The sequence below is a fragment of the Acomys russatus genome, chromosome 7 (assembly GCF_903995435.1).
Source record: "Acomys russatus chromosome 7, mAcoRus1.1, whole genome shotgun sequence".
Lineage (NCBI taxonomy): Eukaryota > Metazoa > Chordata > Mammalia > Rodentia > Muridae > Acomys > Acomys russatus.
This window is the reverse complement of record NC_067143.1, coordinates 55,603,140-55,617,865: the sequence shown is the minus strand read 5'-3', so window position 1 is coordinate 55,617,865 and position 14,726 is coordinate 55,603,140. Positions and strand designations below refer to the sequence as shown.

General features: G+C 37.3%; 1 protein-coding gene across 2 annotated transcripts; it reads left to right on the top strand.

Annotated features, from left to right (window-relative positions):
- The first annotated feature begins 6,465 nt into the window (after window positions 1-6,465).
- LOC127192225 (olfactory receptor 51B2-like) lies at window positions 6,466-7,660 on the top strand. 2 transcript variants are annotated; one of them, XM_051149548.1, is made up of 2 exons: window positions 6,466-7,383; window positions 7,658-7,660. In XM_051149548.1, exons 1-2 carry the CDS (start codon window positions 6,466-6,468, stop codon window positions 7,658-7,660), a joined length of 921 nt encoding a protein of 306 aa, XP_051005505.1. The 2 variants fall into 2 exon arrangements, with proteins under 2 accessions (XP_051005505.1, XP_051005504.1); XM_051149547.1 differs by lacking the exon at window positions 7,658-7,660 and having other exon boundaries at window positions 6,466-7,389.
- Window positions 7,661-14,726: the final 7,066 nt, after the last annotated feature.

The window sequence follows — 14,726 nt, the reverse complement described above, 5'->3', positions numbered from 1 at the left end:
CCAGGCAGGATGACAAAGTCCATAGACAAAGGGCAAAGGAGTAAAGGCGTGTCTCACTCCTCCAGGAAAAAGGCCAAGACTGCTGAAGTACTTGATGACGGTAAAGTAAATACAGATGAAGGTAGTTATAAATACCAGATAAAGTCATTTGTCCAGTTGCAGAAATAAGGGTTATAATTAAGCATCATTTAAGGAGATATGATTGTGTGTCAAGGTGACAAAGAGTGGACTTCTAATGATTATTATTGTTTGTCAACTTGATTACATCTGGAATTAACTAAAGCCCAAGCATCTGGGTACACTTGTGAGGGATTTTTTTTTCTTAATTAAATTATTGAAAGTGGGAAGACCCACTTTTAAAAAGTATTTTTATTTTTTTTACATATGCATTTATATTATTACACACATATATAAAAAGCTATATACAGCAAGAAGAGCCATGAAACAATCAGGAATTATATTAATGTTACATTCATAGTGTTTTAGCTATTTATGTTTGGCAACCTTGAAGAAAACCTTTTCTTATCTTGGTGACTCACTTTTAATTTAGATCTTATGAGGTGAGAAGATCCATCTTTGATCTGGGCCACACCTTCTGCTGATGGCCTATATGAAGGACATAGAAGAAGGAAGCTTGCTCTCTTCTGCTCTCTCTCTCTCTCTCTCTCTCTCTCTCTCTCTCTCTCTCTCTCTCTCTCTGGTGAATCAATTTCATGGATATTCTGGCATATACTGAAGACCAATTGAGACATCCAGACTCATGGAATGTACAATTACTGGATTCTTGGACCTTCCGTTGGTAGACAGTTATTGTTGGACTAGTCAGACCACAGCCTGTAAACCATTAAAGACAAGACACACACACACACACACACACACACACACACACAGAGAGAGAGAGAGAGAGAGAGAGAGAGAGAGAGAGAGAGAGAGAGAGGAGAGAGAGAGAGAGAGAGAATTCTGACTATACAATGACATCGGATATCTCAGTAGCCCATTATGGTGCTGGAGTCCCAGGGGATCCCTAAAAGACTTGCTGGTCCTCAGCCTATGTTGGAAACTTGAAGAAGTAGGTTCTAATACCAGTGAAGAAGTGCCTCAGCAAAAGGAAAGATTATCTTGCCAGAAAGAGTGAGTACAAGTGGACAAAGAGCAAAAGTTTTTTTCATTTATGTCTTTTTTTTTTTATTAATTTATTCTTGTTACATCTCAATGTTTATCCCATCCCTTGTATCCTCCCATTCCTCCCCCCCCCATTTTCCCATTATTCCCCTCCCCTATGACTGTTCCTGAGGGGGATTACGTCCCCCTATATATTCTCATAGGGTATCAAGTCTCTTCTTGGCTACTTGCTGTCCTTCCTCTGAGTGCCACCAGGTCTCCCCCTCCAGGGGACATGGTCAAATGTGAGGCACCAGAGTACGTGAGAAAGTCGTATCACACTCTCCACTCAACTGTGGAGAATATTCTGACCATTGGCTAGATCTGGGAAGGGGTTTAAAGTTTACCTCCTGTATTGTCCTTGGCTGGTGCCTTAGTTTGAGCGGGACCCCTGGGCCCAAATCTGCCTATCATATTGTTCTACTTGTAGATTTCTAGGACCCTCTGGGTCCTTTTATTTTGCTGTTCTCCCATGCGTCTCTCATTTAGAGTCCCAATAGGATGCCTTCCCCTCTGTCCCAGTTTCCACGAAAGCCTTCACTTATCATTTATGTCTTTTTATCTGAGATCTCACCAGAAGATGTGAGCCAGTTTTAAGATAGACCTTCCACCTCAAGTGACCCAATCAAGAAAATCAAATCACAAGCGTGCCCAGCATCTTGGAGTTTAGTTGATTCTAGCAGTTGTCAAAGAAACAATCAAGATTAGCAATAACAGATGGTTGACCCATCCTTTCTTCTGCAATGTTCCATGAGCCTTTGAGGGGATACTATAGGTATTCTATAGGCTTAGTAGTTAATAGTTGCTTTATCTGAGCACCCTCACTAGTATATGAGTCTCTGTGAAAAAAGCTTCTCTGGCCAAAGTTAATAGCAGAATTAATCTTGGCCATAAACATAAGTATTTAGATGCTGTTTTGATAACATGAAGGGCAGGTTTTTAAAAATATACACTTAGTAAATAGCCATCCATCTTTACCATTACATTTAGTCAGTTATGATGTCCTGTCTCTATTTATATGTTGATGAAGATAATAAAATTAGAAATAAGTTATTGAATTTAATTTTAGGTGGTAACTTTGATTCAAATTATTTGATTGAAAATACAAGTACCACTGGTCAAAATGTCCTCATTTCTATCACAGATAGAATTCTGCCTAAAAAAAGGCAAGCTTGGATGCAGGCCGACTTGATGGCCAAACTCTGCCAAGACAGGGTAAGCAAGTCCTTAGTAGTTCCTGCCTCCCAAATATGTCTGTCAGATATACTGGGCCAGAAGACTGAAGATGATGCTCCAATGTTATAGAGAGTTTTGGGTGATTGTTCAGGGAGTAAACTGTCTCTGTCATCTTCACGTTTGGTAAGCTGCTAACCTGCACTCCCTGCATACTCAAATAATTAATTTTATTTCTTCTTTGATGGGGTTGAAGACCAGATAGTTTAGTTTTACAATGAAGCTTAGTTCTTTAGAGGTTAAGATGTTTTTAGGTCTAGATAGACATTTTAGGTTGTTAATGATGAGATATGATAGATATTGATTTACATTCATAATTTTAGACTCACCAAGATAGGAAAGATTTTTTTTCAAGACTTCCAAATACAAATAGCCAAAACACTATGAATATAATATATATAATTCTTGATGGTTTCATCGTTCTTCTTGCTATAGGTAGTTTATTGTATATATGCGTAATAATAAAAATGTATATGTAAAATATTTAATAAAAAGAAAATACAAGTATCTTATTGGGTTCTCATTTTTCTGGTTTAGAATATGAATATTTCATAGGATTGAATAGAAATGCTATGTTTATATAACCACAAATATTTTTCTAAATATTTTCTTTTAGCTATTTTTCTCTTATTTTATTGGGTTAGGCAGCTGACTTGGTAATAGAGAAATAAATCAACAGATCTGTTTACAAATGGAATGCAATCACCAAGCAAACCAAGCAAGCACCTCTGGTCCATGTAACATGAGTCTGAACAGTAATGGGAACAGCATATAATGGGAAAGAAATATGACACAAGCTAGTTGAATAAATACCATACAAGTTAAAGGGCTTTAAAAAAATCCTCTCTCTAAATTTGATTTTAAGGATGTTTAAAATTATATACCACCTAAAAATACAACATAACTGATATAGGACCTACATAAAAATAAGAATATAAACTGATTAGGAACAATATCATCTCAATTGCATGTCAATATTACATACTGCTCCAATGAACTTATCTATAGAATATGTAAAGAGCATCATCAAATACATTTCAGAAAGACCAATGATCCAATTAGAAAATGAAGCGAAGTTGGAAAAGTCAGCTATTTTTACATAAAATATTTTCAAATGGTTAGTGTATTGGTGAGCAGCTACTCAGTTTTTGCTTGTCATCCAGAAAGCACAATTTGAAACTCACAGTGCAGTGTGGGAATGCATCCTTCAGGATAGGTGGCTGCTGTATGAACAAGGCAATAATGTAAAGTGCTGATGGTGGGGATGGAGAAACTGCACTCCATTCACCACTGGAGTAAAAGTACCACACTTTACAAGGCAGGTTAGCAGCATGTAGTGGCGTGCAGTCTGCACGCAGCATGCAGCTCATTTTAGCAAAAAGAGTATCACTTTATGTGTTCATCGAAAGCATACACTGGGTGCTTACATCAGCATATCAGTAATGACCCCAAACCATAAACTGCTCAAATACCTACCAACAGATGAAACTTTGAGGCATCCATGGCCCCCTCACTAGAAACTCCACAAATGTACCACCACATCAACGGACTTTAAAGATACAATGTTGAACAATGCTACAAGGATAGAAGCTTGTAAACTTGTGTGTTATTTCATTGATGGTAACTGAAAATACCAGCAAAAAAAAAAAAAAAAAAAAAAAAACAAAAAACCAAAAACAAAACAAAACAAAACAAAAAAAAACCCCCCAACCAACCAAACAAACAAAAAAAAAAAAACAAACAAAAAAAAACAAAACAAACAAAGAAAAAAACCCGCCTCCATTCTTCTTCCCTGTAGACGGCTGCTCTGGGTGTGGCACTGGTGAACTGAGGCCCAGGAGGTGATAGAGAGGCTGTGTCACATTCCACTTCAGGCTGGGACTGCTAGTCACAGAGAAGTTCAGCCTCCCCCAAATTCTCCGAAGTACAATCACAGCATGTGCAGATGTCCCCTCCATTGTGGTTTCCCATTAGTCTGCCATCTCCCACCACCTGCTTCTATTGTTCATCATGGAACCCATGCTTGGCCATCCATACCATCCTGGTCATACTTGACGAGCACAATTTATCATGTGTTTTAATGGATCTTGATACTCTCATTCTCTCTCTCTCTCTCTCTCTCTCTCTCTCTCTCTCTCTCTCTCTTACTACATTCTAAATCACCGCCTAAATGTCAATGTCCATTTTAACCCTTACATCACATTTACTGTAATATCACAACTCCTTACATGATTTGTAAGCTAATGTATGGTCAGACTCTGCTTTATCTCATTTTTTCCATTCTATTATCACAATTATGTAGTACAGTCAGTATGGATTGAACTGTTTTAATTCATCACATTTTATCATGTCCCACATCAGTGTGGATCTGTCTTTCTTCATTGAGCCATAATTTATCATGTTTCTAATTTATCATCATTAAAATATTCTTTTTTCCTGATTCCAGACATATATTACATATGCTCATCCTAACATAATACATATATGAAGTAATGACATTTTTATGTGAAGTTATGTGAAGGCTTTCTTTATACTACATGCAAATCTTATTAATAAGAGGAAGCCCGTTGCTCAGAACCTGACACGATATGGATACAAACTGATCTTAAGGAAAATATGAGACAAACAATGTTCACAGTTCGCATGGCAGTTAGTACATTCATTGAGATCCTTGTGGACACAAATTGACGTTCCAAAAAGAAGCAGAGAAGACAAAATGAACAGCGGTTATAATCTACAAGATCAATGAAGAGCATGTGACCCTAAGAGCAGCCGATGTCCTTTTGGCCATAGGAAAAGATAATAAGAAAGGCATGCTTGTATTTATGAGATCCAGTGCTGAGGCACTTGAAGACATCATCTATATCAGTAGGCTTCTGAGTTGCTGTTTTCTTCATATGCTCTGGAGAATATGTCTTAAATGCTTAGGGACATTGATTAAGTGGCTCAGAGAAGTGTGAAACAGATCCTGAGGTCTCCTGAGCATTTGGAAATGAGAGATTCTGGGGGGAGGTGATCTCATCGTATTTGTCTTTCTAACCTGTTTCTGCAACATTCTCTCAGAAGAAGCTGTCTGGACTGGTGCAGGACAGATACATATCCATCAACAAGACCATGGGACTGGTAAGTGCCCCGGATAGAAACAAGGGAAGATTTCTCTCTTACATTTGTGAGGTGTAATCAGGAGAATGAAGAAAAATTTTATTTCATAGCAGGACATAGCCCACATGGGGTTCCAGACTTCATTTCAGCAAATATATCAAGGCAGATGTGGTGTTTCTAGTGAGAGAATCATGATAGACTTTATAAAAATGCTAAATGCTTTTGGACCACATGTGGCATCATCTGGCCATGTCCCTGTATTTCCATAAAGGCCTCATGGCCTTGAAGAGAATTTGATAAAATACGATTTAATTGCAAAGCCAAAGTGAGAAAAGTTTTCTAACAAAACTATGCCTCTTCTTGATACCCTATGAGCATATACAGGGGGAGGAGGTCCCCATCAGTCACAGTCATAGGGGAGGGGAGTAAGGGGAAAATGGGAGGGAGGGAGGAAGGGGAGGATACAAGAGATGGGATAACCATTGAGATGTAATAAGAATAAATTAATAAAATAAAATTTAAAAAATTTAAAAAGCACAGACGAATTTTAAAAGGAAAAAAAAAAAAAAAAGAATACAAACAGAAATTAATTGAAAAAAAAAAAACCACCAAAAACTATGTCTCTTATATGATTGATAAATAAAAAAATGAAATTCAAATTTAAATATAAGAAAAAGTTTCGCAAACAAAAGAAACATCTGTCTAGCCGGGGAAAATTAGTGCATATATTTGTCCTCTTTGCTTTGTAGCCAGTGAAACAGCTTACATATACACATGGTGAAGGAGCACAATGCTTTAAAACGGATGCATTTTTAATGCACATAGGAAATATTTATTGCTGAGCATGAATGTGACTAAGGCTGTGACCAACTGTGACTGGGACTGCCGTGAGACATCTGCTAGCAGAAGGTAGGGGAGACCGTCACTACAGTAAAGAAACCGTGCTTTCAGTTTTGTAGTGCTTACACTATGTGGCTCAATATCAGTGTCGCCCCCTTTCTGCTGACTGGCTTCCCGGGACTTGAAGCGGCTCATCCTTGGATCTCCATCCCCTTCTTCGCCATCTATCTGTCTGTGCTTCTGGGGAATGGCACCCTTCTCTACCTCATCAAGGATGACCAAAACCTCCATGAACCCATGTACTATTTCCTTGCCATGCTGGCAAGCACAGACCTCATGGTTACACTGACTACAATGCCCACGGTCATGGCAGTCCTATGGGTGAATCACAGAGAGATAAGACATGGGGCCTGCTTCTTACAGGCCTACGTCATTCACTCCCTTTCCATTGTGGAGTCAGGGGTCTTGCTTGCCATGTCTTATGATCGCTTTGTTGCCATCTGCACACCCCTGCATTACAACTCTATCCTTACCAATTCTAGGGTTATAAAGATAGGACTTGGAGTAGTACTAAGGGGCTTCTTGTCTCTTGTGCCCCCAATCCTGCCTCTCTTTTGGTTCCCATACTGCCGTTCCCATGTGCTTTCTCACGCTTTCTGCCTCCACCAAGACGTCATGAAACTTGCATGTGCTGACATTACCTTTAACCGCGTGTACCCGGTTGTTTTGGTTGCCCTGACTTTCTTCCTTGATGTGTTGATCATTGTCTTTTCTTATGTCACAATTCTAAAGACAGTAATGGGCATTGCTTCTGGAGAGGAGAGAGCAAAGGCTCTCAACACCTGTGTCTCCCACATTAGCTGTGTCCTGGTCTTTTACATCACTGTGATTGGCCTGACCTTCATCCACAGGTTTGGTAAGCATGCCCCACATGTGGTGCACATTACCATGAGCTATGTCTACTTTCTCTTTCCTCCATTTATGAACCCCATCATTTATAGCATTAAGACCAAACAGATTCAGAGGAGTGTCCTCCGTCTACTGTCTGTATGAAATGATGTGTTATTATTTCATCATTGAGATAATTTGAGGAATTTTCAGCCTCTTGTATATTGAAAGAGGCCTTAATTTTATATCCATTTGCTCCTTTATCAGCAGTATGATGTAAATTATTAAATAAATGTATATCAATCCAAATAATGAATATATCTGGGTATTCAGTTAGCAAGCAAATATTATAAATACACAAGATCTCTATCATCTATCTATCTATCTATCTATCTATCTATCTATCTTGAGAGAAAGCTAGAACAATAGAGAGTAGGAAAATAAGACATAATTAATTTTGGACATAAAGTACATAGCTAAATACTCTATGAACAAAATTATGGGGTCATTCAGATCTTTTGTGTGTTAGAGAACCATTTCTGAAGCAGTCAAGTGTCCAGTCTGGGTCACTGACAGATAAAAATTGGCAAATGTTAATACACTTCATTGCTAAATAAATTCCAGATTGGCTATAGGAATGGCAACCCAATGGACTCTATCTCAAACTGCTCTATCCCAAGGTAGAATTCTCTTTTGTAATGATTTTATAGCCATTTTAAAGCATGAATGTGCATTGTCCCCAAATTTGTTGATTGATACTTCACTTTACTTGCACTGATTTACACTATAGTCTGTGAATATACTTTAATAAAATCTATTATCCTGTATATCAGTTATAAACACCAATAATGAAGTAAAAAGCTAGGATTTCTCATTTGGTCTATGACATTCCCCACAGCAAAGCTCCTCTGTGCCACTCTCCCACAGGGCACTCCGTGTCGCCTCACAGGCCCTACAGAGCAAGCATCTCTTCTAGACTTCTTACAAAACCCTGTGGCCCTCCATGTCCATGCTCATGGACTATTTCAATTTTCTACTCTAACCCCTTCAATGACTTCAAATTTTGACCTCTTCCTCTAACATTTTTAGTTCTGCCCGAGAATTTATTAGTCTATCTTACAACAATACTATTTCATCCTATAAATAGTATAACGCAAACCTTACAATGAAATATTTCTCATTTCTTCTTCCTACCTTTGAAACGTTGCTGACACATGCCTTACCTTTACATATGCTATTTTCCAAATTCAATATTACTACTTTCAATTTACACAATTGTGATTTAGAATATTAAAAAAATGAAATTCATGACAATTTACTTTTTCAAACTATTTTTGCCATCTCTTATTATTTTCTAGTCATGTTTCTTTCTAAACGTTTGAACAAAAATATTTTGGTATCTATGATAAGTGAAATGAAACCTGATATTGTAATTTTGTGTGGCCAATTTAAATTTTATTCATTTTTAAGGTGTATATGAAAATACAGAATTATGGGATATTGAGTTGTATTTTGATCCATGTGTCAAATGCTTTGAAAGTCGGAGTAATTATCATTTTATATTGATGATTTTCTGGTGTTGTGACCATTAAGAATATTGTTCCTCACTGTCTGATAAATATAATGAACTCTTTATTATAATTGCGCTGTTTGGTGGCATAGACCTCTAGAATATATTTTTCTTGTCAGTTGTACCCTATCATCAATGTTTCTTTTACCCTTCAACAATTAAAGTTTGTCTTAACCACAAAAAAGTCTTACTTTTGGTGGTTTGCTGCTACATATCTTATTATTTTCCCTTTTAAAACTGGCTTTTATAAGTCTATTATTTAATGTCTTTCAAATTTTAACTAGATCATAAATATTTCATCACATTTTTATTAGCCTTTCTATATGTGTATTTGCATTCACTTTATTGAGATACCAGAGCCTTTCATTTAGGGCCTTTCCTGAGCCCAAGTTTATTTTAAACATTTCATATAGTTTGCACAGTAGTTTTACATATCTTATGCTAAAATAAATTTGTATTTGGGAAGTGTGGGTAATTTAAGTCAGCTAAAATATGTCTATTTTCATGGGTTTCATTGATATTCAATGTTGGTTAATAAAAAAAGACTGAGTCACAAAAGAGAGCACATTCTGCTTGATGGAAGAGTGAACTTTACTCAGGATGTGCTCCTTCAGCCGAGATGTGAAGATGCATTAAGAGCTAACTCGCTCAAGACCAGGACTATTGTAAGAGGAAAGCATTATATGCAAAAGCCTGGGGTTGGCTGGCTTACAGAATCATCATGGAAGGCTATGGAAAGAAGCAACACAGCCTCAGTGGTATTTCCAAACATTTGAGTGTTGATAATAAAACAAATTTGAGGGAGGTAAGAGGAAAGTAGGCAAAGTAGAAATGATCAGAGGAGACGGAGCAAAAGGTGACAGTAACTGAGATTAGAAAAGTGGAGTTGGATGCTAATGGATGGATATGACACCCACTTAGGATGTGAATGCACTATTTATAGGAGCTTAGGAAACTGAAAATGTCTATGCTCGATTACTTTCTTTGATATACGTAAAAAGTAAATAAACAACTTATCTTTAAGATCTAAGAGACTTGATATTAGCATGTGTACACATGTGTCCCTGTGTAACCTTGTCTTGGTTCATGAATGTTCATGTGACTATGTGAGGAAATAATGCAACCTTTAATGATGTACTTTCTGACTACAAATTTCTCTCTTCTTTTTCGAAATATATTTTAATTTCTTTATTCGAAGATTTTGTACATTTATAGAATGTGTCATATCTCATTACCTTTAGTAATTCCCTCTAAACGTTCCTTTCTCAACTTCATGCCTTATCTTTAAAAACTAAACAAAACAAAACATATCTTACTGCCAGCTAGTTGTACCTACATGAACGTGATGTGTGGGACTTCCACTGGAGCATAGGCAACCTACTAGCGGCCACACTCCCAAAGAAGCATGACTCTCTTTTCCCCAGTCACCACCTCCTGGAATAGCTCAGTGTGAAGCTTTGTGAGGCCCTCTCCATTATTCCTGGAATTTTCACTGACTTAATCTATTACTAATCTTTTCTTTAATTTTCCCAATAAATTTAATGGATAAGTTTACTGTTCAATTTTTGTGTTTTTATTAAAAATTTTTATACAAGTATTTTGATCCTACTATTTTCCCCTCAACTCCTCCATTTCTCTCTACCCAATTTCATGTTTTTTCTCTTTCCTCCCCAAAAGACAAACAAATTAACAAAACAAATAAATAAATCAATAAGACTAAAAAAGTACGAAAACAAAACAAAACTCACAAAAGCATGGTGTCCATTTTGTCTATGCCTCTGCTCCTGAGCTTGGGGCCTACTCGGTAGTGTGGACAATATAACCAATGAGCATCCATTGGAGAAAACTGGTTTTCCCTTTGCCAGCAAATGGATTCTTGCTTACGGGTAGTAAGTTGTGTTGTTCTTCTTCGTGCTTGTCTTTGGTCTTGCTTGACTTGTGCAGGTTTTGTCACGCTGTCACAGCCTCTGTGCATTGACATGTGTATAAGATTGGATGACACTGTCTCCTGGAGCCATCCACCACCTCTGGCTCTGACAATCTATCTGCCTCCACTATCAGCATAGATATCTGAGTTTTTTCTGAAGGGAGGGGTTTGATAAGGACACCTCATGAAGAAGTGAGCAGCCCAAACTCTCTCACTTTCTGAGCATTGTCCACCTGTGGGTCTGTGTGTTCATTACCAACTACTGCTAGACTAAGCTTCTCCGAAAAAGGATGAGTGAGGTACTGATCTGGCACCCAGCCAAGTGTGATCTGTTCGTTTCTTACAATGATTTTATGTGTCGGTAAGAGAGCTGATTTACCATCTGATTTTCTTAACATATATAATTCATTGTGATGTTGTTATTCTAACTGCTATTTCTAAAACGTTTGAATTCATTTCACTTACTAAACAAGAACTTGGTGTTTGTTAAGTAGTGTTTACCTATTCTACATTCTTTTAATTTGAATTTGATATCTGTTCTTTTTATTTTTCTTTTATATCTTCTTCCTTCCTTTGTTTCTTCCTTTGTTCCTTCCTTTGTTCCTTCCTTCCTTCCTTCCTTCCTCCTATCTGGCTTTACTTATAACAAACCATAAACATAAAATATGTTTTATGAGACAATATCGTGGATATTTAATCTATTTTACACGTGGTAGTTGAACAGGGTAGATGGGTCATAACTTGAGAATGGGTAAGCCCTAGGAACATTAGCACCTATGTGAGTGGGTTCACACAACTTTTCCTTTGCATATGATCATATCATCTCAGGATAGATTTCAATGCTCATCTATATTGTAGCACATGTCAGATATTCATTGTTTTGATGACTGAACAATATTTAATCATTAAACTATATTGCACGGATAGCTGAGCTATCTTAGACGTTAGCCACTTGCAGCGCCTAAGCCTGATCCTTACCATCCATGAAGTGGAATAGAAACAGCTTCTTCTTGCTGTCTTCTGACGTTCACAGTTCACCATGACATGTGCACACCACCCACAAATAAATAAACTAATAAAGTATATGTACATATCTGCACATATATGTGTGTGTATGAGTGCAATTCCTGATAATATGGTACTTTTATGTTTAACCTTTGAGAAGGCTCTACATTGTTTCTCTAGCTGTTGTACCACTGTACATTCTACTGCTAAATTCAGAGTTCCAACTAGCCCACATTTTCATCAACTATTATTATTTTTACTACAGTCAGTTTAAGGGACGCACTATGATGCCTCACTGTGGTTTAGATTTGTCTTCCCTTAATGGTGGATGATGAACATCTTTCCATGTGATTATTGGTCATTTGTATATGTCCTTTAGATAGACATGCACTGAATTATACTAAAGCCACAGCACAAATTGGACATGATATGTGAAATAAAAAAAACCCCAAAAAGTTGGGTGGGTAGGGAAAGGGGTGAATTTTGGAGGAGTTGGGTATAGTCTCAAAACAATCTATGGAATGAAACTCTCAAAGGACTAATAAAAAGATGTATTAGTTTGGCCCTGGTGTTGGATTTCCTGGAACAGGAGTTACACACTTGTAAGCTACCCAGTACCTATGCAAGTACATGTTCTAAACCACAGAAGTATCTCTCTAGGTTTTCTTGGTATACACAAAAGGCCTCTGTGGAGGTGAGATAGGATGGCACCTTGGGAGTTGGTCCTTTAATAAATATGCCTACCATTAGGATACTGTTTGAATACTGAGGATGTGATGGAACATGTTTAGAAATCCCAGAGAAAACTGTCAGGTAAGGAAGTATATATTCAAATTGTAGCAGACATATTTAAGATTAAGTCTTCTACCTGGCTTTGCAACAATTCTTGAGGAAAAGTGGAGAATATAAAAAATGTACTTTAATGAATTAAATAAGGGTTTAAGAAAAGGGCATGTTACATGGAATGACAAACATTAACAAAAGAGTGTAATTTATGTTTAATGATTGCTAGTTGAAAAATAAGCTTAACATTTTAGCCACAGAAAAGTAAACTTGAATTTCTCTTAACCACATAATACTTAACCTTGGAAAAATGGTTAGACTTGTCAAAGTTTAATTTCCTTATTTTAGAGTAATCAAGTAATGTATTGTCTTTTCTTTCTTATAATTCTTCCTTTTAATCCCCAAATCATAAAGCATCTATTCTTGCTGTATTATTAGCAGTGGCAAGCTCAACAGAAATATACTTGTCCAAAAACATTGAACATTTAAAAATTTTATATTACTTTAAAATCCAGATACTTATAGATTATTGAGGCACTTCTGCTGTAAACTTTCTAGTAAAAAACAAAAAAAAAAAGACAAAGAGAAAAACAAATACAAATAACCCTTAGTATCCCCCAATAAACAAAACTTCACGTTTCTTTGTTTACTTCTTCAGGATACTTTCTTTTCTATTATAAATTTTCCCCCCAAAGAATCCAAATTTTGTCCCCGATTTCCTATCTTAATTAGCATATAAGGTAGGTAACGTTTAAACACTTTCTTCAAAGCTGTGGCTTTAGGTTGCTATCTTCAGACTATGGTTTCCTAGTTGGGCGACTCTTCCCTACACAGCCCTGGTAAATAAACACAGACTCTTGAGTGATAGGCTGAGGCTATGGGATTGAGATCAGAGGACACTGCTTGTAAAGGAGGAATGTAGATCATTTAGAACTATCTGAAAATTCTCTGGATGTTGTTTGTGAGATTCTGGCAAGCCGTTGAGGATACAGGGGTTGTTGCTTTAGGAGAATCTGTCTAAAATTAGACTCCAGAAAGGGGTAATGGAAAAGTGTATCAATCTTACCTACGTCCCTGAGATCATTGTACACTTGTGTAATAAAAAAACAAAATTCTCTGAAAGATTTGAGCTAGTGATATTATGTGTTGGAATCCCTGGAACTGAAGGGGTGGTGGCCCAGGATCTGGGTGCTGGAAACTGATCCCAGATCCACTTCAAGAGCCACCAGTGCTCCTAGGCCATTCCTCCAGGCACACATTAAGTAGAGTCTCTAATCTGAGCAGCTGTTTGTAGTCATATATGTGTAAAGTTTATTACACTGTCACTTACGCTACAATTTAATTCCAGTATCATTTCTGGTAAGGGAGTATTAACACCAAATAGGGCCCTCTTTGTCTTGTCAATAAAATACATATTAAGGACAATATAGGCAGCAAACTTCGAACCCCTTCCCAGATCTAGCTGATGGACAGGACATTGTCCACTGTTGAGTTTAGAGTGGGGTCTGACTTTCCTTCGATCTCTGGTGCCCCACTTTTGACCATGACCCCTTGATGAGGATGCCTGGTGGCACTCAGAGCAAGGTTACCTGGTTACCAAGAAGAGATTTGATACCATATGAGCATATACAGGGGGAGGAGTCCCTGTCAGTCACAGACATAGGGGACAGGAGTAGGGGGAAAGCAGGAGGGAGCGATGAATGGGAGGATACAAGGGATGGGATAACAATTGAGATGTAATATTAATAAATTAATAAAATATTCAAAAAATAATAAAATAATAAAAAAAAGAAATTTTAACTATTCTAAAAAGAGTTACTACTCAGTGTTAATACTTATATCCTGATTGATCCAAACTCCAGAAAGAAGCAAGGTAGGTGTTCTGCTTATTCAATCAATCCAGTCTACGTTTAAAGCAGCAGGAGGCAGAAATTTGTCACTTGCTTCTATGCTGCATAACAAGCTGTGAAATTTACCTTTTCTCATTCTCTCCCCTCCACATGGAGGATAAACTTTCTGGCAGGGATTTTTGTCTTATGATGGCATAACATTAGGTCTGTGAAGCCAAGGCAATTCACTAACAGGCAAAAGCACAGTGGAGCATGATGGTGTCTCTTTTTATCCACTACCAGAATAGCTGCCATTCAATTTGTCTGGCAGATTCTCCATAGCTAGTGTCCTCAGAAATAGTATTATTTCCAGAGCTCATTCACCTTT